Source organism: Sinocyclocheilus anshuiensis, unplaced genomic scaffold (genome assembly GCF_001515605.1).
Source record: "Sinocyclocheilus anshuiensis isolate Anshui unplaced genomic scaffold, SAMN03320099.WGS_v1.1 scaffold1455, whole genome shotgun sequence".
Taxonomy (NCBI): Eukaryota; Metazoa; Chordata; class Actinopteri; order Cypriniformes; family Cyprinidae; genus Sinocyclocheilus; species Sinocyclocheilus anshuiensis.
This window is the reverse complement of record NW_015541012.1, coordinates 932710-953049: the sequence shown is the minus strand read 5'-3', so window position 1 is coordinate 953049 and position 20340 is coordinate 932710. Positions and strand designations below refer to the sequence as shown.

The 20340-nt window shown below is 36.5% G+C and overlaps 2 protein-coding genes across 4 annotated transcripts in view; one reads left to right on the top strand and one right to left on the bottom strand.

Moving 5' to 3' along the window:
* Positions 1-9154, bottom strand: part of LOC107690443 (zinc finger CCCH domain-containing protein 4-like) — an 18612-nt gene extending 9458 nt beyond the window's left edge. The window contains 2 exon segments of the mRNA XM_016488788.1: positions 5565-5796; positions 8832-9154. Of these exon segments, the coding sequence (XP_016344274.1) occupies positions 5565-5796; positions 8832-8911 (312 nt within the window). The 5' untranslated portion in view covers positions 8912-9154.
* A 1783-nt stretch (positions 9155-10937) lies between these two features.
* LOC107690439 (SUMO-activating enzyme subunit 1-like) lies at positions 10938-20005 on the top strand. Of its 3 annotated transcripts, none has more exons than XM_016488782.1 (9): positions 10938-11274; positions 11547-11658; positions 11991-12164; positions 15502-15647; positions 15732-15831; positions 15950-16055; positions 17515-17659; positions 18682-18751; positions 19643-20005. In XM_016488782.1, exons 1-9 carry the CDS (start codon positions 11174-11176, stop codon positions 19733-19735), a joined length of 1047 nt encoding a protein of 348 aa, XP_016344268.1. In that variant the 5' UTR covers positions 10938-11173; the 3' UTR covers positions 19736-20005. The 3 variants fall into 3 exon arrangements, with proteins under 3 accessions (XP_016344268.1, XP_016344269.1, XP_016344270.1); XM_016488783.1 differs by lacking the exon at positions 19643-20005 and adding an exon at positions 18880-19636; XM_016488784.1 differs by lacking the exons at positions 10938-11274; positions 11547-11658; positions 11991-12164 and adding an exon at positions 15062-15375.
* The last annotated feature ends 335 nt before the right edge of the window (positions 20006-20340 follow it).

Below are 20340 nucleotides of genomic sequence, written 5' to 3'. Positions count from 1 at the left end.
AGAACAAAGCTATATGCCAAACAGTTGATGGGCCCTATTGAGTTGACTTCCATAGTATGGAGAAAAATATATGGAAGTCAATGGGTACCAAAACAGTTTGGTTATCCATATTCTTCAAAATATCTTCTTTTGTGTTCAACAGAAGAAAAGAAATTCATACATGCATAAATGATGACAGAATTTTTATTTTTGGGTGAACTATCACCCAAAAGCCAGTATTAGTTTTCCTACACCGTTCATAGGCTTGCAGCCTCCATGTTACAGCTAATGCTGTGAGATTTTATGTTTGTTTTATCTTAAACATAAAATAACCTGATCCTGTTGATCAAGGCATGCGCGACTGTTCTGACTTGTCCAATTTTCAGCATCAGTTTTTCATCTTGCATCAAAATTCTTTCTATTCATTGTATGCATTTGAAATATAGAGTTGGGTTTTGTTTTATTGTACCCAAGTGTACCTAAAATAAAAAGTGTTTAATATACAGGTTTGTGGCTCTTAATTTCCTATTAATTAACCATTTGTAATCTTATGTTCACTGTTCATTTTTTATAAATATAGGATTTGTATTATATCTATATTCATTCATACAGTCAAATCGAATCGAGAATTGAAATAAAAAATCAAAATCGAATATCAAATCGAATCGAATTGAGAGCTTGAAAATCGAAATCGAATCGAATTGGAACATCTGAATCGATAGCCCTAATTATTATAGTGTTATATTTCAATTTCACAAAGAGACGTACAGTATTTTGTCTAAGCAATAATAAAAGGACATATTTAATTGATAATTTGTATTAAATCTAATTTTGTAAAAAAAACAAAAAAAATGTTGAATCGAACCAAATCGTGAAATCAAAATCGTGAATCGAATCGTGAGTTGAGTGAATCCTTACACCCCTAATCGCCGTGGCCGATATTTTGAATTTAAAAATATCGGCATCAGCCAATAAATCTTTCCGTGTGGCCGATGTTTTTCAAAATGGATTATGACACCATTCCTCTTTAAATCAAGCCACTAAGACGTGAAGCCAGCACCTGACAGACAGTAAAATGACCAATCGTCATTCACTTTCTAATGTGACACTACTAGAGCTGCCCTCGACTAAAGATTTTTCTGGTCGACTAGTATTCGTTCATTTTAAGCATTAGTCGACTAATTGTACGTTTATTAATAAACCATTTAAATCATGCTAATGAGCCTTTAATTGCCAACATAGCCTAATAAGCACTCAAGTGCACGCATAAAGCTTGCCACAGCCCACCGGCAGAAGTAATGATGATGAATGTGACAGGGAAAACAGTAAGATTAAACTGCATTAACATTTTAATAATCTATTGATAAACTAGTGTTTTCGGCTAAAGAGATTAATTTGGCGACACGGACTCGTCATCTCCACAGTAGTGGATGCGCCTGCATGCAAGTTTCATACGGATTACATAATCTGAGAATATTAGTTTTTTTTTTCAGATTTGAATTATTTCATTTGAAAGTAGACATTTCACTCTCTATAGATATATTTTTCATGTCTGTAAGGCAAGTATACACGGAGTTTCGCGCTCAAGTTCACAGAGGCCGAGACGGCAGAAAGCACATCCTGTTTGCTTTCATTATTTTACAAAAGCGCAATGTTTTGTTGTTATAGTGAGTGCACACAAATAAACGTAGAGGCTTTACAGATTCGCAAGATGTATTACTCTTATCTGTATGACAAAAATGACAGAGTATTTTAAGAGCAAGTGACTGCACTGCACTTACTTGCTACTGCTACTGTTCAGCTTTCACACTCCGCATAGACACTTGAGTAGCGCACATTTTTCTAGGTTAACATTAGATTGAGCGGCCATGTAAATTTGCTCCTACTTACATATTTCAGATGATAAGCCATATTTGAGGTCAATGAATGATAGGCGAGCGTTTGGATGTAACGTTACTGTATTACCACAAAATCCAGCCATTAACGATCTGTCCGTCACGGACTGCGTGACCTCACCACTTCCTGTGGATTTTTTTTTTCCTGTGACTAAGCGACTAATAACATTTTGGTCGACCAAGCCTCTTCTCGTCGACTAATGGTTAGTCGACTATTATGGGGGCAGCCCTAGACACTACGCTCTGTTACATACAATAACAACATGCAGCAAAGTCTTATTCAAACGTACTGTAAAACATTAGATCCAGTCCAGTGGCAGCTCCGGTGGGAGAATGTGCTTGAACTAATTAAAAAAAATTAAACCGTGTTTACCTCACAAACAATCAAAAATCCCACAAATGGCTCTTCCTCAGATATGCGCATTGTTCTCGGGTACTTCTAAACAAGACACTGTTTTCCGGTGGACTCAAAAGCTGGTGCACTCCAGAATGAAAGCTGGGTCGACATGAAAACTCTATGTTAAGTAATAATAATAATACGTTTGAATTCCTTTACATGTTTATTCATGAATATCTGCTGTACTTGATTGCCCATGATTGGCGTAATATCACGTGAAGCATACCTTTTCATATGTTCCGGTCTTATTTAATTATATATACTGATAACAAAGCATTTAATTATATGCCTTCAGGCTTGTATTATTTTTACAATGAAACAGACAAGCAAAACGAAACAGATCAGGGACATAAATCTTTATTATTAACCAACTATCCCATACTATAATTAAAACAACCTGTTGCTCAGTAAACTAAACATTGAATTACACATACTATTTTTGACAATAATTTATGAATATTAATGAATGTTAGAAAGGCTGCACTAAACCTTGTTCATTTAAGTGTTACCTCTGTTGTTTACATTTTAATTGTTTAGGTATTATAAATATATTTTTTGTAGATGTTTCAGCAAAAGAAAAGGAAAGGCTGCACTAAATGTTACCGCAATTGTTTACATTTTTTTAAATGTAGGTTTTAATAAATATTTATGCATAATATATGTTCATTTAGTTTCACCAATTTTCTGCATGTCTCTCATTTACTGTAATTACGTGTATTATATCGGCCAGATTGATTTCTCAATATTGACCTCGTCATCGGCCATTAAAAATCCCATATCGGTCGACCACTAATCATGTGACACTGAAGACTGGAGGAAAGGTTGCTCAAATTCAGCTTTGCCATCACGGGAATAAAATACATTTTAAAATATATTAAAACAGAAAGTGTTATTGTAGTAATATTTCACAATATTAACTGTTTTACTATATTTCGATCAAATAAACGCAGCTTTGGTGAGCATAAGAAATTATTTTCAAAAACAACAAAAACACTTACCTTGTGCTTTGATTTACGCTTTTTCTTGGCCCTCCTTTTTTCTTTTTCACGCTCTCTCTCTCTCTTTCTCTTTCTCTTCCGCCGATGTGACTTTTCATCATCTGATTCACTGGCATGGTGCTCCTTGCTTCGGCGAGGTTTATCCTGGGGATCAGCTCCCTCACCGCTGGGCATCTCTGCCTCTCCGCCGTCATCCTCCAACTCGCCTTCTTCCAGTTCCCCATCTTCTTGCCTGTTTGACAAAATACAAAAAGAATGTCACAACTCTGAACAGGACTACGCAGGAAATTACTTTTTTTCTTTTTGACTCACTGCCAATGGAGAACTCTTATTGGCTTCTTAGTCTATGATAACTGGTTACTTGCATAAAGGATACTGTTGTGATAAACTGTGCAGAACAGAACATTCAATCTATTAATTGCTTTTTAGCTGGGCCTTCATTCTTAATTCTGACATGATGATTTCCGCTGGTCTGGCTTTTAACAATTCACTTGTCATTACAGTGTAGATCACTCCAGAATGAAAGCTGGGTCGACATGAGAACTCTGTTGAGTAATAATAATACGTTTGAATTCCTTATCCTATATCCTGATAACCAAGCATGTAATTATACACCTTCAGGATTGTATTATTTTTACAATGAAACAGACAAGCAAAACGAAACAGATCAGAGAAAAAAATCTTTATTATTAACCAACTATCCCATACTATAATTAAAACAACCTGTTGCTCAGTAAACTAAACATTGAATTACACATACTATTTTTGACAATAATTTATGAATATTAATGAATGTTAGAAAGGCTGCACTAAACCTTGTATAGACACTTGAGTAGCGCACATTTTTCTAGGTTAACATTAGATTGAGCGGCCATGTAAATTTGCTACTACTTACATATTTCAGATGATAAGCCATATTTGAGGTCAATGAATGATAGGCGAGCGTTTGGATGTAACGTTACTGTATTACCACAAAATCCAGCCATTAACGATCTGTCCGTCACGGACTGCGTGACCTCACCACTTCCTGTGGATTTTTTTTTTCCTGTGACTAAGCGACTAATAACATTTTGGTCGACCAAGCCTCTTCTCGTCGACTAATGGTTAGTCGACTATTATGGGGGCAGCCCTAGACACTACGCTCTGTTACATACAATAACAACGTGCAGCAAAGTCTTATTCAAACGTACTGTAAAACATTAGATCCAGTCCAGTGGCAGCTCCGGTGGGAGAATGTGCTTGAACTAATTAAAAAAAATTAAACCGTGTTTACCTCACAAACAATCAAAAATCCCACAAATGGCTCTTCCTCAGATATGCGCATTGTTCTCGGGTACTTCTAAACAAGACACTGTTTTCCGGTGGACTCAAAAGCTGGTGCACTCCAGAATGAAAGCTGGGTCGACATGAAAACTCTATGTTAAGTAATAATAATAATACGTTTGAATTCCTTTACATGTTTATTCATGAATATCTGCTGTACTTGATTGCCCATGATTGGCGTAATATCACGTGAAGCATACCTTTTCATATGTTCCGGTCTTATTTAATTATATATACTGATAACAAAGCATTTAATTATATGCCTTCAGGCTTGTATTATTTTTACAATGAAACAGACAAGCAAAACGAAACAGATCAGGGACATAAATCTTTATTATTAACCAACTATCCCATACTATAATTAAAACAACCTGTTGCTCAGTAAACTAAACATTGAATTACACATACTATTTTTGACAATAATTTATGAATATTAATGAATGTTAGAAAGGCTGCACTAAACCTTGTTCATTTAAGTGTTACCTCTGTTGTTTACATTTTAATTGTTTAGGTATTATAAATATATTTTTTGTAGATGTTTCAGCAAAAGAAAAGGAAAGGCTGCACTAAATGTTACCGCAATTGTTTACATTTTTTTAAATGTAGGTTTTAATAAATATTTATGCATAATATATGTTCATTTAGTTTCACCAATTTTCTGCATGTCTCTCATTTACTGTAATTACGTGTATTATATCGGCCAGATTGATTTCTCAATATTGACCTCGTCATCGGCCATTAAAAATCCCATATCGGTCGACCACTAATCATGTGACACTGAAGACTGGAGGAAAGGTTGCTCAAATTCAGCTTTGCCATCACGGGAATAAAATACATTTTAAAATATATTAAAACAGAAAGTGTTATTGTAGTAATATTTCACAATATTAACTGTTTTACTATATTTCGATCAAATAAACGCAGCTTTGGTGAGCATAAGAAATTATTTTCAAAAACAACAAAAACACTTACCTTGTGCTTTGATTTACGCTTTTTCTTGGCCCTCCTTTTTTCTTTTTCACGCTCTCTCTCTCTCTTTCTCTTTCTCTTCCGCCGATGTGACTTTTCATCATCTGATTCACTGGCATGGTGCTCCTTGCTTCGGCGAGGTTTATCCTGGGGATCAGCTCCCTCACCGCTGGGCATCTCTGCCTCTCCGCCGTCATCCTCCAACTCGCCTTCTTCCAGTTCCCCATCTTCTTGCCTGTTTGACAAAATACAAAAAGAATGTCACAACTCTGAACAGGACTACGCAGGAAATTACTTTTTTTCTTTTTGACTCACTGCCAATGGAGAACTCTTATTGGCTTCTTAGTCTATGATAACTGGTTACTTGCATAAAGGATACTGTTGTGATAAACTGTGCAGAACAGAACATTCAATCTATTAATTGCTTTTTAGCTGGGCCTTCATTCTTAATTCTGACATGATGATTTCCGCTGGTCTGGCTTTTAACAATTCACTTGTCATTACAGTGTAGATAACTAAGCAAATTGAGATGTCTTAACTGATCTTCAAACATTCAGACTATAGACAGTGAGCATAGAGCTAAAGGGCAAGAGAGATCTCTTTATAAACAGGGCTGCCACTCTACAGACGCAATGCTGTAATTTACTTGCTTCAATCTTCACACTAAGGGTGTCAAACGTTCACTGCTCATTTGTGCCCTGCTGAGAACAACTCAAAGCCACTCTGCTTATAGATCTAACACAAAAGTTCATACAGGATAAATATTACATTTAGGCAGGCCAGCCCTTTAAAACTCCTATCCAGCAATAAGGAGTTGCCACATAAGACAAAGAAGCACTGCTGCACTTTTACATCGTGCATTGACAAAGCATTATCACCTAACCACTCAACTTTGGCCTATAAAAAAAAACAGGTCTGTGCAATGCAACTTCTGACAAGAGCACATGTGCTACCAGATGAACTGCAGTGCAAAGCAGTGGGTGAGATATAATTCAAATAATACAAGATTCAATTATTACCACAGAAGGTAAATCAGCTGACACATCTACATAATGCTTATAATATATATCAGTCTCTTTAACTAGTACAAAAAAGCAATCAGCAAGCGATGACAATTTAATACCCCCAGACATGTTACAAACAGTCTAAAGTCTGCATGAGGGTCATAACAATCCACCCATTTCTATAAAATTTACTGAAAGACAAAACTTATTTTCCTTAATTTTAAATCTTCAACTTATGTGGATATTTTTCAAGGTTCTTCCAAAGCTTTTCACAATTACAATAAATATACAAAATCCTGTTTCAATTTACTGTATGAATTATAACTTTCATTTAATGAGGCTAAACTTATGTCATCTGCTTCTCTGAACAGTTAGTAATATCCTAAAGTACTAGAGGGAATTAATTAATGAATTATCACTGCATTAACTACAAATCCCTTCGTCTCTATCTGCCACAATAATTTATAACATGTTGTGAATAAAAATCTACAAGCTTTAGCAGTTATCTAAGAGAGGGTGAAGAGACCTCAACCACAACTTCACCTGCATGCATAATCTTTCACTCCTGCGAGTTATAGAACATACTGAAGTGATAAAAAAAAAATATGGTCAGACACGGACCAGACAATATATTATAAGGGCCACACTTGTATTACTTATATTATTATGCACCTTGGGGGAAACTGACAACTGCTAAAAAGAATAGATTGCTTGTTCATATAAAGTGTTGGCAGACAGTTTGACAACTACCTCTAGTTAAAAAAAATGTTAACAAATTTTGTTTACTGTAAGTATCCAATAAGGCACATTTCAAGCAAAGAAAATCAAATGTGTTGGCCTTTAAATTTCTAGCAATGAACTGAAAATACTTACTGTGAAATACTAATTTATAAATAAATGACTTTCAAGGTAGGTGAGATGTTGCATTTTGGGCACTTGCAGACAATGGTGGTTTGGTTAAGCACCTTTGTGTTTTGCTTCATGTTTTGGTAAGAACTTGAATGCTTTTGAGACACTGGAGAAAGCACTGGCTCATGAGGGGTGTATGTGCACATAAAGCTAACTAGTTCACAACAAAACTAGAATATGAAAAAAAAAAACAGGGGAACCTATTATGGAATATGTAACAAATTATTAACATACGTTACTACATTATTTTCTACTGTCAATAAATTAATCGACGTGGAGGACTTGAGGAACAGTATTTAACAAGCCAAAACAACTTTAAAAATAAGGGAACAAATAATTTCCATTAATAGTTCGTATCATTAAAATGTCGCAAGTTAAATTAATGAGACGTTAAAAATGTGATTTATTTCGTAAATAGCTTTACGAAATAAATATTTTAAAAATAACAGTAAACTCCAAGAACGTACTATTTGAAAATATATCGGTATGATTATATTAACGTTATTTAAGTTACTTTGAAATACAAACGCAAAACTCAAACATGCAAAACACTAAAGGAATAAGCACATATATTTAAGTCATTTTAGTGACGTCTCCAATAAATATAAGTGCGTAGCTCGTGACATTTAGCACGTATGCTAAGTGCTAAACTGTTACAAATTAACATCGCCTAGTGAAAATAACAATATTACGTAAAGATAAACTAAATCGTACAATATTCGATGACTAATTAAACAAAATAAAAGAATGATTAATCAAGCGGACGTTATAAACCGTGCTAGTCCGTCGCTATTCATTAGCCGTGTTGTTGTATTTCAATTGTAGTGATCTGCTAACTGTTAGCAATGCTAGCTTTAGCGTTGTTCAGGCCTTGCGATGGTTAAAGATACAAATTCCTAAATGCGTTAGCAGGGATGTATTTTGCCACTTTCCCACCACATTACATAGTTTGCTTTTGGCATCAAGTCGAATTTTAGTTTCATGTTATTAACCAAAAACGTGTTTTTCTTTTGTCCGTCTGTTCTCTATCTGTGATGAAAACACGGGAGTTACTGGAGCAATGTTTTGGCGTAGTGGTGGCCCCTTGATCTTCGATCGCTTAAAAAGCTTCGATAAATTACTGAAAATGTAAATTTGATCATATTCTGGATGTTTTCCTGATTCGCTTGTGACCTTCCAGATTGCGCTGTGTAACGTTTCAAGATGGCGTTTCGTTACCTCTGTACGCTTCCCAGAAAATGCGACTTTAATCCCTTTGAAAGAAAAAAAGCAAATGCCCGTGCTTTTTGTTTTTGAAAAAAAAAAAAAGCAAAGGACAAATCAATAGTTGGATAGAAATATGATGATATTACTCGACCTTTCGTCAGTGAGAAGACTGTTGTGTTCGTGGTTGGCTGTTGGGGAGTTTGGATGGACAGTCATGCTTTCCACAGCCATTTCCTCTAACGTACTACATTCAGTGCAAAAAAATCAACTGTCTTATGCGTTACTTGACTTTGATCTACTTGTTGATTGGCTTTAGGAAGAGATTCAGTTCATAGTAGTCAATTCCCCACTAACAGTTTAAAAGAGAAACAGGTTGAAAACGTTCCTGAGGTTCTCCGTCCTACAGTTGCGATGTGAAATGAAACTCGTTCACTTAAAATGGCGACGCTTCTTCTCCGAGGAGAAGGGGCGGGCTTTTGCGACGTGACGTCGTCTGTCACGGAAATGACCGAGCGGGTCACGAAGAGCAAATACGGTTTTGTTTTTTTTTTAACTAGTATCCACAATTAATTTTCTGATTTTTTGAAGTTTCAAGATCTATATGTTCTTCATAAAAATAAAAAAAAAACAATAGCCATTGAGGGGTACAAATATGATTTCAGTTTCTTGATTGCATTTTTTTTTTTGCATTTTAAGTTAGGTTAAAATAATTTTATGTCCCCTTGGAAGTTTACTCAGGCCCCCTGGCTGAGATTCACTGTTTTAAATGGCCAGTAAACAGCAGCTTTAGTTATAATTTAGCCTAGATATTTACGCTGGGACACATTCAATTGTTTCTGAAATAGTTTTGTATAGACTGTTTAATTTTTATTTTTTTGCATGATAGGACTTTGTGTTATGATCCCAATATTCTACCCAGTATTTTGTGAGCATGCACCAAGTAAATAATAATTTAATGATATAAACTGTGGTGTACACTCCAGTAAACATATTTTATCTCCTTGTATAGTTAAGATTACTACACTGCTAAATTATGTTTAAATGAAAACCAAGTTAGTATGATAATATTATACTGACTCTGAATAATTTCGTGACAATGTTTAAAAATATATATTTTTTATTTTATTCTTTCTTTTTATTTATATGTAATTAGATTACAACGGAATGGCAAAGGACAGCATTTCCAATTAATGTACGTAAACATAATTGGCTTATAATACATTAAACCACGCTCTTTTCTATTTCTATGTGGTCCATTCTTTAGTTAATTAATGTAATTAGTTGTTAGAAACAAGGGCGAGCTATACACAGTACACATACACAATCATTCATTTATGCAAATATACATTGTAAGAATTAAAAATATCATATACAAAACACAGTTGATGGATTTTAAAGACCTAGAGTTGCTGGAAAATGTCTATTATTCATATTCAGTATTAAACAGCTTAAATAGTGGGAAATCAGCATCTAGACAGGATATACTTTATGAAAGATTACAGAATTTATATAGAATAAACCAAACAGGAGTAAGAGTAGAGTTTTTATGGATACCTGCCCATGTAGGTGTAGAAGGAAATGAGGAGGTGGATAAGCTGGCCAAGTCAGCATTGAGAAAAGAAGAGATTGACATAGAAATTCCTTTAAGTAAAACAGAAGTAAAAGGTATTATTAAAACAGCAGTTGGAAGTATGTGGCAAGACGTATGGAATAAAGAGTCAAAAGGGAGACACTTATTTAGCATTCAACATAAAGTGGGGATTGAAAGAAAGGTATATGGAAACAGAAGAGAAGATACTGTTATAACCAGGATCTGTATAGGACACTCTAACCTTAATTATTAATTGCATATAATAGGAAGAAGTGAGTTAGATAGCTGCAGTTACAGAAACAGTTGAACATGTGCTTTTACATTGTGAGGCATATAATAGACAAAGAAAGCAACTTGTTGAAAAACTAAGAGATATGGAAATCAATGACATTTCAGTTATGAATATATTTCAGAATGCACAGAAACATCTAAGGGTTTATGATTTTCTTCTAAAATATCTGAGAGATACAGAGTTGATTAGAAGAATTTTTATTTATTTTATTTTTTTATTAGTAGTATATAATATATTCGTTAATCGAGGCCTCACACTCCATCCCAGTAGGTGGCGGAAATGCACCTTAAGCTGGTTTGCCAACCGCCATTAAACACAAAAGAAGAAGAAGAACATGTCTGTTGCTGCGCTCTGAATCGAGGGTGCTCGCTGCAGAGCCAAATGGGAGGAGCTGGAGGTCATTTGGCTCTGCAGTGAGCAGTACTTGTACTTGTCTGAATCTGGCGCGTTCCCACCGCTCACACGTCATCATTGCGCGCCTCAACGAGTATCACTGAGCGGCGTTTCTTTCCCATGGAATGGGCAGTAAAAAAAACAGAGCGTAGAATAGTCAAACTAACCTCTCAGCCAGTCCTGTACAGGATATTATTAAAAACGGCAATATTTTGAAATGATTGATACCATCGAAAAAGAAGACAATTTAATCAGCGAGGAGGAGGCTGCGCAGTATGATCGTCAGATTCGCCTCTGGGGTCTCGATGCTCAAAAAAGGTTGGTAGATAACTGTTTCGTACATAAAGAACAACTAACTGTACTCATATTATTTTAAGGTGTTTTCGGCTAATTGTTTAAGAATAATGCATAAACCTTTTTTCTAGCATTAATCATAAGTATGATTTTAAATGCATTATTTGAGTATCTTTCGCATTCATGCTTTTAATCTGAAATAAAAATGGTGTATTAGGGAATGCATTTTTGGACTAGGTGTGCATAAATAATAAGCACTATAATAAAGGAAATGCATATACATTTTACATTTTCAGACTTAGGGGATCACGGGTGCTTCTTGTTGGTCTCCGGGGTCTTGGTGCAGAAGTAGCAAAGAACCTTATTTTGGCTGGGGTCAAAGGACTGACTCTCCTGGACCATGAGCAGGTATCATATATAGACTGACTTAAAGGGGTAGTTCACCTCAATCTTTCATCATTTGTTAATGTCCTTCATGTTCTGGGAACAGCAAACGAGAGTCAGCAGCATGCACTTTTATTTTATGGAAAAGAGATGCAATGAAAGTGAATAGTGACTGAGGCTATCAGTCCCTAGATGTTTAACATTTGTTTTGTGTTCCACTGAAGACGTAACAGGGTTGGAATGACATAAGGTTGTATGGATTTTTGGGTGAATTATTCCTGTAAATAATTCCTTACCACTCATAAAAGCACCTTAACAGGTACATAACTACGTGTTATTTGGCTTCCATCAATCAGGTGACACAGGAGTCCAGATATGCTCAGTTCCTGATCCCTGTGGATGCAGATGGTCAGAACCAGGCCCAGGCCTCTCTGGAGAGAGCTCAGTTACTCAACCCAATGGTGGAAGTGAAGGCAGACACTGATGCAGTGGAGAGCAAGCCGGATGACTTTTTCTTCCAGTTTGATGCGGTGAGTGCCGGAACAAGCAGTTTTGCGGGATAATTTGTATATTAACATAACTAAATCATACACAAGACCAACAGGCAATCTTATGTTGTGAGCTACTGTCTGATTGTTCATCAACTATAAAAGGACACAAGAATATTTTAGAGACACTTGAGTATTGTAAATACAATAGAACAGAATCCTTATTTTCAGGGACCAAATTTGTTGTGCAACTTTACAGTACATATTGCAATACCAATGCAAATCTTATAGTACAGAAATCCCATAATAAATTTTATATTTCTATGGAAAGTCTGATGGACAGGAACTGTCTGCTTGACATCAGGTGTGATAGAGGTTAATCGGTATATCATTGATAGATTATTTACCTTTGTGCCTTTCATGTCCACTAGATGTCTCTATACACAATTGATCATTTTCATTTAATGTGTTTGTAGCTTTTTTTGCCTTGTTTTTCCCTCAACCTCAGTGTGAACCCATCTATGAACAGCCAACGTCAGATCTAGACACAGACTTTTATCTGAGACTTGGTTTGGACTTTTCCAAGCGTGTGCTCTTTTCCAAGCGTATGATATGTTGCAGGCCATATTTTCTTTAAATCAGGACTCTGTTGTTGGCTGTGGAAGATGCAGTCAGCATACATACCCTGTTCAAAGCGCAGACAGGCAGTCTTTCATCTTCTCTCTGTCTGGGAGCTGTCTGAACCCTCCCTCTGGGAGTGCTAGTGAGAGTTCAGGAGGAGGGGGAAGCGATGGTGGGACACAGAAAGAGGAGGGGGGTTTTAACATCATCTATTCTCTTTTATCTGTTTCTCTTGATACTACACAGGAAACTTTGTGAGTGAATGTCTTTGTCTTCTCTTGTGTATGTGTGGTGTTATTTTCAGGCGATTTCTTAATAAACGATGCAAGTTTAGTCAAGAGGAAGCCAACAATACACTGAATTAATTCATTGTCTGGATGAATTGTACATGCATGAAAGAATCATTTGAGACAACAAGTACTGGGATGTTTTGTGCAACAAGTACAGGGCATTGCTTGAGCAGGTTTTGAGGTAAAATATCTATTTTTTGTGAATCACAAATAAGCAGTTTTTATGTATGGAAGCCCATTTCTGCCACAAAATAAAAAAAAATGTTTTGGTAAATCATATTATGACATAATTGATAATTATGACATAAATTGAAATGATGAGATAATCTCATAATGAGACAACAAGTACTGGGATGTTTTGTGCAACAAGTACAGGGCATTGCTTGAGCAGGTTTTGAGGTAAAATATCTATTTTTTGTGAATCACAAATAAGCAATTTTTATGTATGGAAGCCCATTTCTGCCACAAAATAAAAAAAAATGTTTTGGTAAATCATATTATGACAATTGATAATTATGACATAAATTGAAATGATGAGATAATCTCATAATTATGAAATAAAAAGTTGAAATTTACATACTAAGTCATAATGAAATAAAAAGTTGAAATTGACATGCTAAGTCAATTATTAAATAAAAAGTTGAAATTGAGATGAAGTCGTAATTATGGCAAATAATTTTTTTAAATCAATTGTAACTTTCTATGTTCTAATTGTGACTTCTCAATTTTTTGACTATATCTTTTTACTTTTTATAACTTTGTATGACAATTTCAACTAATTCAATAATTTACTTATGTTATCATTTATTTATAATTAATATGTTATTAAATGTTATAATTTATATAATTATGACTTTTTTTGTCATAATTTTGATTTAGTATGCCATAATTCTGATTTATTTAATAATCTATGACTTTTAATTATGATTTGTCATGCATAATAATTTTGGGCTGAGAAAAAGAACAAGTATATAGCATCACTTATGTTTTTCCAAATCTGTATGACTTTCTTCTGTGGAGCACACAAGAAAAGAAAGAAAGAAAAGTTGAATAATGTACCGATCATTCTTTTCTATAATCACAGTTAATGGTCACAGGAGGTCGCAAGCTTTAAAAATAAATCAAAAGTGCCATAAAAGTTCTCCAGAAAACTTACATTTCAGTCTCTTCCTCACACAAAGCTATCATATTGATTCAGAAGACCTGGAATATAGTCATATTGACCACTTTTATGATCCTTTTAAAGTGCTTTTTGTAATTTTACTTCACTTTCATTAATTAGAAAATAGTGGCCAGCATATATCCTTCAAAAATTTTCTTTTTGTGTTCCAAGAGTTGAATATTTATGTAGAGTCAGCTGTTTTGGCAGTCCATTCCACCAATAGAAAACAAACATGGAGCTCCTGGACAAGGTCAAGCCGGAAGCCTTCATGTAGGGAGCGGGTGGAGGGCTAGGTTTTCATAAGGAGCTGTTCACAGTAGCCTGACTGGGGTGTACATTTTGAAGGACTGAAGATAGTGGAGGACTAAAACCAAGAGCTTAAATTGAATTAAAGATTTGCCAGCACAGACGTCATGTAATGCCAAGTGGCAGCTATTTAGTGGAGGCATATGGGTTCACAGTAGCCTGACTGGGGTGTACATTTTGAAGGACTGAAGATAGTGGAGGACTAAAGCCAAGAGCTTAAATTTAATTAAAGATTTGCCAGCACAGACTTCATGTAATGCCAAGTGGCAGCTATTTAGTGGAGGCATATGGTAGCTGCTGGTAGCTCTGATTAATATTCCTTTGTGGCATGATTTGTTTCTTCTTTGCATCCTCTAGGGGTCACTGCTTGATAAAGATGTGTTCTTTTGAGACGTCTGGCTGCCTGGAGGCACATAATACTGACAGGAAGAATGTGTCAAAAGACAATGTCTCGCCACATGTTTCATAATGTTTCTCCATGCACCCTGGTCCCAGATGAACTAGTGAAGGTGTTACTCCTCAGGGCACTACTTCATTGCAACAGTATTTCCGAGAAGTGTTGTTGATATTCAGTTGTGGATTGCATAACCTTTGAACATCCTTTGAAAAAGGCCTGCTTAGATAACCTGTTCACTTCAGGTGTACTTTAAGTAATGAGGTTACAGGTGGTGTTCTGATGAGGAAAGTAAACAAACCCAAGTCAACAGATAAAGTGATGATTCATCTGTCCTTGAAGATCCACCCAGTTAACGCATCATGGCGCATGTCATCTGTATCTCAAATGGTTATTAATACACCACCACATTCTTATCTCAAACCCAAAATTGGGGGGTGTGAGAGGTTTGGGACCTTGGATAAGAGTGCCAATGTTCTGGTCAGTTGTCTGTCATTGCCAAACCTTTGTTCTGTTTCTGGTTGTACCCATAAGATGTGTTTTAAGGACCCATCAAGGTCACTGGTTTGAAAACAACCACATATTAATGCACATTGTTTTGTTCAGGTTTGTCTGACCAGGTGCTCCAAAGACCTCATGGTGCGAGTGGACCAGCTCTGTGCCTCCAGGAACATTAAGGTCTTCTGTGGAGACGTGTATGGTTATCATGGATACATGTTCTCTGACCTTGGCCAGGAGCATCACTATGTAGAGTAAGTCAGGAAATGTGGATGAAAAGGTGGCTGTGTTTGATTTTCATGTGGAAAAAAACTGATGATCCCATTCAAACTTGCCAGAGAAAAGCCCAAAGTGGTGAAAGGGTCTAATAAGGCCAATGATGGTCCTGAGGCAAAGAAACTGAAGGTTGACCCCAATGAGACTACAATGGTGAAAAAGGTGGGTGTTTTGGCGGCTTTGGTGTCTGTTAACTATATATCTCAGTTTTCAGTCACATCTATGACCCTTTAAAGTTAAGTTAATAAGATAATAAGAACCTCCATCTCTCTTTATATAGACCGTCAGTTTCTGCTCTCTCAAAGCAGCACTGGAGGTTGACTGGACTAATGAGAAGGCCAAAAACAATCTGAAGCGCATTCCCGTAGACTACTTCCTTCTGCAAGGTATTTTTTACATTTAATTAATCCAATAACTCATGAAAAAGTTCAGTAAATGGGAATTTCCTTCCTAAATTGTGCAGTTTACTGGATGATCTTCAGGTACATACTACATTCCAGAGGTTTCTGATGCTCACCAAGGCTGCATTTATATGATCAAAAATACAGTAAAAATTTTAAATATTATTCTAATTTAAAATTACTTTTTCTGTTCTAATATATGTTAAAATATAATTTATTACTGTGATGGAAAAACAGAATTTTCAGCAGCCATTACTCCAGTCTTCAATGTCACGTGATCCTTTAGAAATCATTAATTCTTATTATTATCAATGTTTTTGTGGAAATCGTGATCCATTTTTTTTCAGGATTCTTTGATTAATAAAAAGTTCAAAATGACAGCATGTATTTGAAATCTAAATCTTTTGTAAATGATCCTTACTGTCATTTATGATAATTTCAATGTGTCATTTCTGAATAAAAGTATTAATGTTAAAATTTACTGATAGATCATGTGAAGCACAAACATCCATTCAGTTAACACAGATAATCAACAAAAATAGCAACAATATTATATATACTATAAAAGGTGCAAACAGTGGCTTAAGTGGTTATTTTGTTAGTCTTTTCAGGCAGCTGAAGACATTGCAGTTTCCTCCTACAGTCTGTCGTACACCGTTATCAGGGGGAGGGCCTGTTGATCTGTGTAATTATAGTCAACATTTCTCTTTTTATACAAGTGCTCACCTGGTGTCCTCACTGAGACTGGCTCATTTTCCATCACAGGCTGTCCATGGCCAGTCATGTGCAGTGGCTCTCAAAAACAAAACATGCCACCTCCGCACCTCTCTATCATTATAACAGACTCTGACTGCACCTCCGCCCCTCCCTAAACATCTAGTATTACATTTATGGAAAAAATAACACTTCCTATTTGTGCACTGAAGCAAGAATTTAAGTGCATTGCTGTGCTCAAAAATACCACGCATCAGTTCAAACAGCTTTTGAGGAAGAGCCGTTTCCTCTGTCTTAACTCACTGATTTATTTGAGGTTTTATCACCCCAGTGGTGCGACTATTACGTCAATGATTTTTTTCCAAACCCTCGGATGTTGTTTTCACAATCTGGAGAAAATTCTATCAAGAAATTCAGCTATGAAACTTAAAATTTCATCTATGTGCTAGATAGAGTGAGATAACACGAATGAGTGGGTGTGTGTTTTTTTTTTTATGTAAGTGTATGTGCTATGCTGCCAGGTGGAAATGCAGTGGGCTGGGGTTCATTGTGTTGTAGTTGGTGGGCAGTAAAAAAGGGGAAGTGATACTTTGGAAAATAGCCTAAAGGGGCTTGATGCCTTTTCACGTGCTACACAAATCTTCAAACACATCTCTCCTCCACTTACGTCCTGTTTAAATGTGGAAAACCCACTCTTTCCCCACTCATTCTCTCTTACTTACTCCAACAGTGCTTTTGAAGTTTCGTACAGATAAAGGTCGTGATCCTCAGCCAGACAGCTTTGCTGAAGACTCTCAGCTGCTCTTGCAAATCCGTAATGATGTTCTTGAGACCATGGGCCTGAGCTCTGAACTTCTTCCCAATACCTTTGTCAGGTACTTACAGATGCAGAAACACGGTGTTCACATTCATTCTCTCCAACGTTTTTTTTCTTACTAACCAGGGATGTGAAAAACTAGTGGGTGGGTTTCATGAACAACTAGTTGAACATAATAATATGTCTGGTTTCAGGTTCACCAGACCCCGACTGGGTGTTTCTCTCAAGTAGACAGAGTGCAACAGAACGGAACTGAATGCAGGCTTTTTTAAAAGATGGATTATTTTTAACTACGTGCGCCATCTTAAAAACTGTCAAAATAGCTGCAGAATTAAAAACAATTAAAAAAAAGCTGTGAGACGCAATGTATCGTCCAGACACACTCACCTGAATATCATGGCTGTAGTGAATTTCTGCGAGAGACTTCATGCACACTGTAGCTAAAAACTGAAGCACAGCATGCTAATTAAAAGCTAAAATATGTAAGAAAAAAAAACCTGGATTAAAAAATCATCTATTTGGGGTTTTTGAATGACTAGTCAACCCGTTCTTAATACCATTATTCTCTTACTTTAGCTCGAAATATATTTGCTTGTTACACATATGCTAGGGTAGACATACAGTGTGTGTAACATACATTTTTCCATCAGCTTAATAGGCTCATATATGGTGACACATGCACATTGTTTTTTTTTGTTCACATTTTTGTGCAAATTAGTTATTCCAAAAGGTGGCAACACTTGCCTAGCCAGTTTCACACTCGAAAAATAAATTGATTAGTTGGAACAAGAACAAACTAATGAAAACACTCAATTTAGGTAGTTTTATTGGAAATTAAAATAATAATTTCATTAATTTTAACAAATTTACAGTCAATATAGACATTACATCTATTATGTTCACCATGTTTTCTCACTGATACGTCTCCAACTCGGAAACACTGGGTTCATGTGCATTAAACTTATAAATGCAGTCTTTCCAACATGATGTGAACACACCATACGCATAAAAACTGAAGTATACTTTGGGCTTTTCTCTCCAACTTAACTACAACTCCTGCCTTGTGTTTGGTCCTCACAGTTACTGTTTCTCTGAGATGGCCCCAGTGTGCGCTGTAGTCGGAGGAGTTCTTGGACAAGAGATAGTCAAGGTGAGATCTTTGATTCATTTACATGTCTGAAGTCTTCATTGTAGTTTTGGTTTCTTTCACTTTCTCGTCCTACTTGTACATGAAATGTGAAATTTATTTTCTAGCTTTGCTTTTCCCCCTCCATACAGCCTTTCAATCTAGTTCTCCACACAACCATGAAACCCTCCGTTTTTACTAGCTGCGAAAGTGACTTTTCTGATGAGGCGCAGTGAGAAGCGTATGGCAGCTGCCCTCTCCATCAGAATCTGGGCTAAGTCCAAAAGTTTTATCTGTTGACGGTGTATAAATGCCAGAAATGACGAGGTAATATTCCGGTCACTGATGAAATCCAGCGGAGAGCGCCTGAAATCTTCTCATATGATTCCATAAACCGAACGAGATTAAATAAGCTAAAGCGTAGTGATGTAATCAGTCAGTCTTGAGTGGATAATAACACCTGGATTATGGACAGTAAGAGGATCTGTTGTAGTGTAGGCCATGTAAAAACACATATTTGCTCCAGTTGCACACAACAGAATACGGTAAATGGTAAACGTCAATATCTCTCTTGGAGGGTGATGTCATCCCGGGATGCGGTGGGGTCTTCGTGAGGGTGGGGATCAGGGCTGAGTGGGGTGATGGAGTGAACGCCGTTGTCTCAGAGGCGGTGGCTGGGCAGGCCTTGAACCCACATGGCGGTGGAGTGAAGCCAGGCTGTCTCGCCATCTCCCTGCATGATGAAACAGGCTGCAATTCGCATATGGCTCTCTGTTTCTCGCTGCCCCTCGCCCATCAGTCTCTGTCGCCACAATGGAGAACGAGTCTGATGCGTTCGATCAAAGCAGTTAATTAGAGAATTCAAGGTCTTTGGCGTCTGACGTGTCTGAAGATTTGTTTGCATGTGTTCGACAGGCGCTGTCTCAGAGAGATGCTCCACACAGGAACTTTTTCTTCTTCGACGGCCTGAAGGGCAGCGGGGTGGTCGACTACTTCGGATCCAAATAAGTGGCCCCTGGAGAACATGGAGAGATGTGTGGCGATGCATGTGTGCTCTCGAAACACCATGGAGTTCATCTTCTGCCAGTGGCCGCAGGCATCAAAATCTGTCTTTTGGACAGTACCTTTGCGTAGCAGTATGCCACACATCAACTGATGCCAAGAGCAACGAGAACATTTTGTCCACACACTCTGAAATATTAATGTACACACGTTTTTCACCAAGGTTATGTGATTTCTATGTTTTGTATTAAAATAATAAAAGCCCAATAGAACATAAATTTGTTTTGGATTGTTTAGCATCATCGATTTCAATAATTTCCTCTAATCTGTTGCCAAAGATCTCTTCGCTATCCTCTGTGATGCTAAATTGCAAAAAATGAGGCAAACAACTTTAAAGGGAATTTAAAATGAATGCAAAAATGTCAGATGCTCCCTTGAGCCATTTATTTCTGAAAATTAAACCACACAAATCATCCCAGCCCCGCTCTGAAATGAGGCTGGGTGGATTTTCCGATGCTTGTTATCATTCTGATATAGTAGTGAAAGCCTGAGGCGCATCTGGTCAGGTCTAGGTTTTTTTTTTGGTGAAGTTCGTAATGGGAAGTACTTTT

Bases quoted from the DNA above. Each gene is read 5' to 3' on its own strand.
- LOC107690439 (XM_016488782.1), top strand. From the start codon at position 11,174: ATGATTGATACCATCGAAAAAGAAGACAATTTAATCAGCGAGGAGGAG. The intron at 12,165-15,501 runs GTGAGTGCCGGA...TGTTTTGTTCAG, and splicing joins TTTTCTTCCAGTTTGATGCG to GTTTGTCTGACCAGGTGCTC. The intron at 15,648-15,731 runs GTAAGTCAGGAA...CAAACTTGCCAG, and splicing joins CAGGAGCATCACTATGTAGA to AGAAAAGCCCAAAGTGGTGA.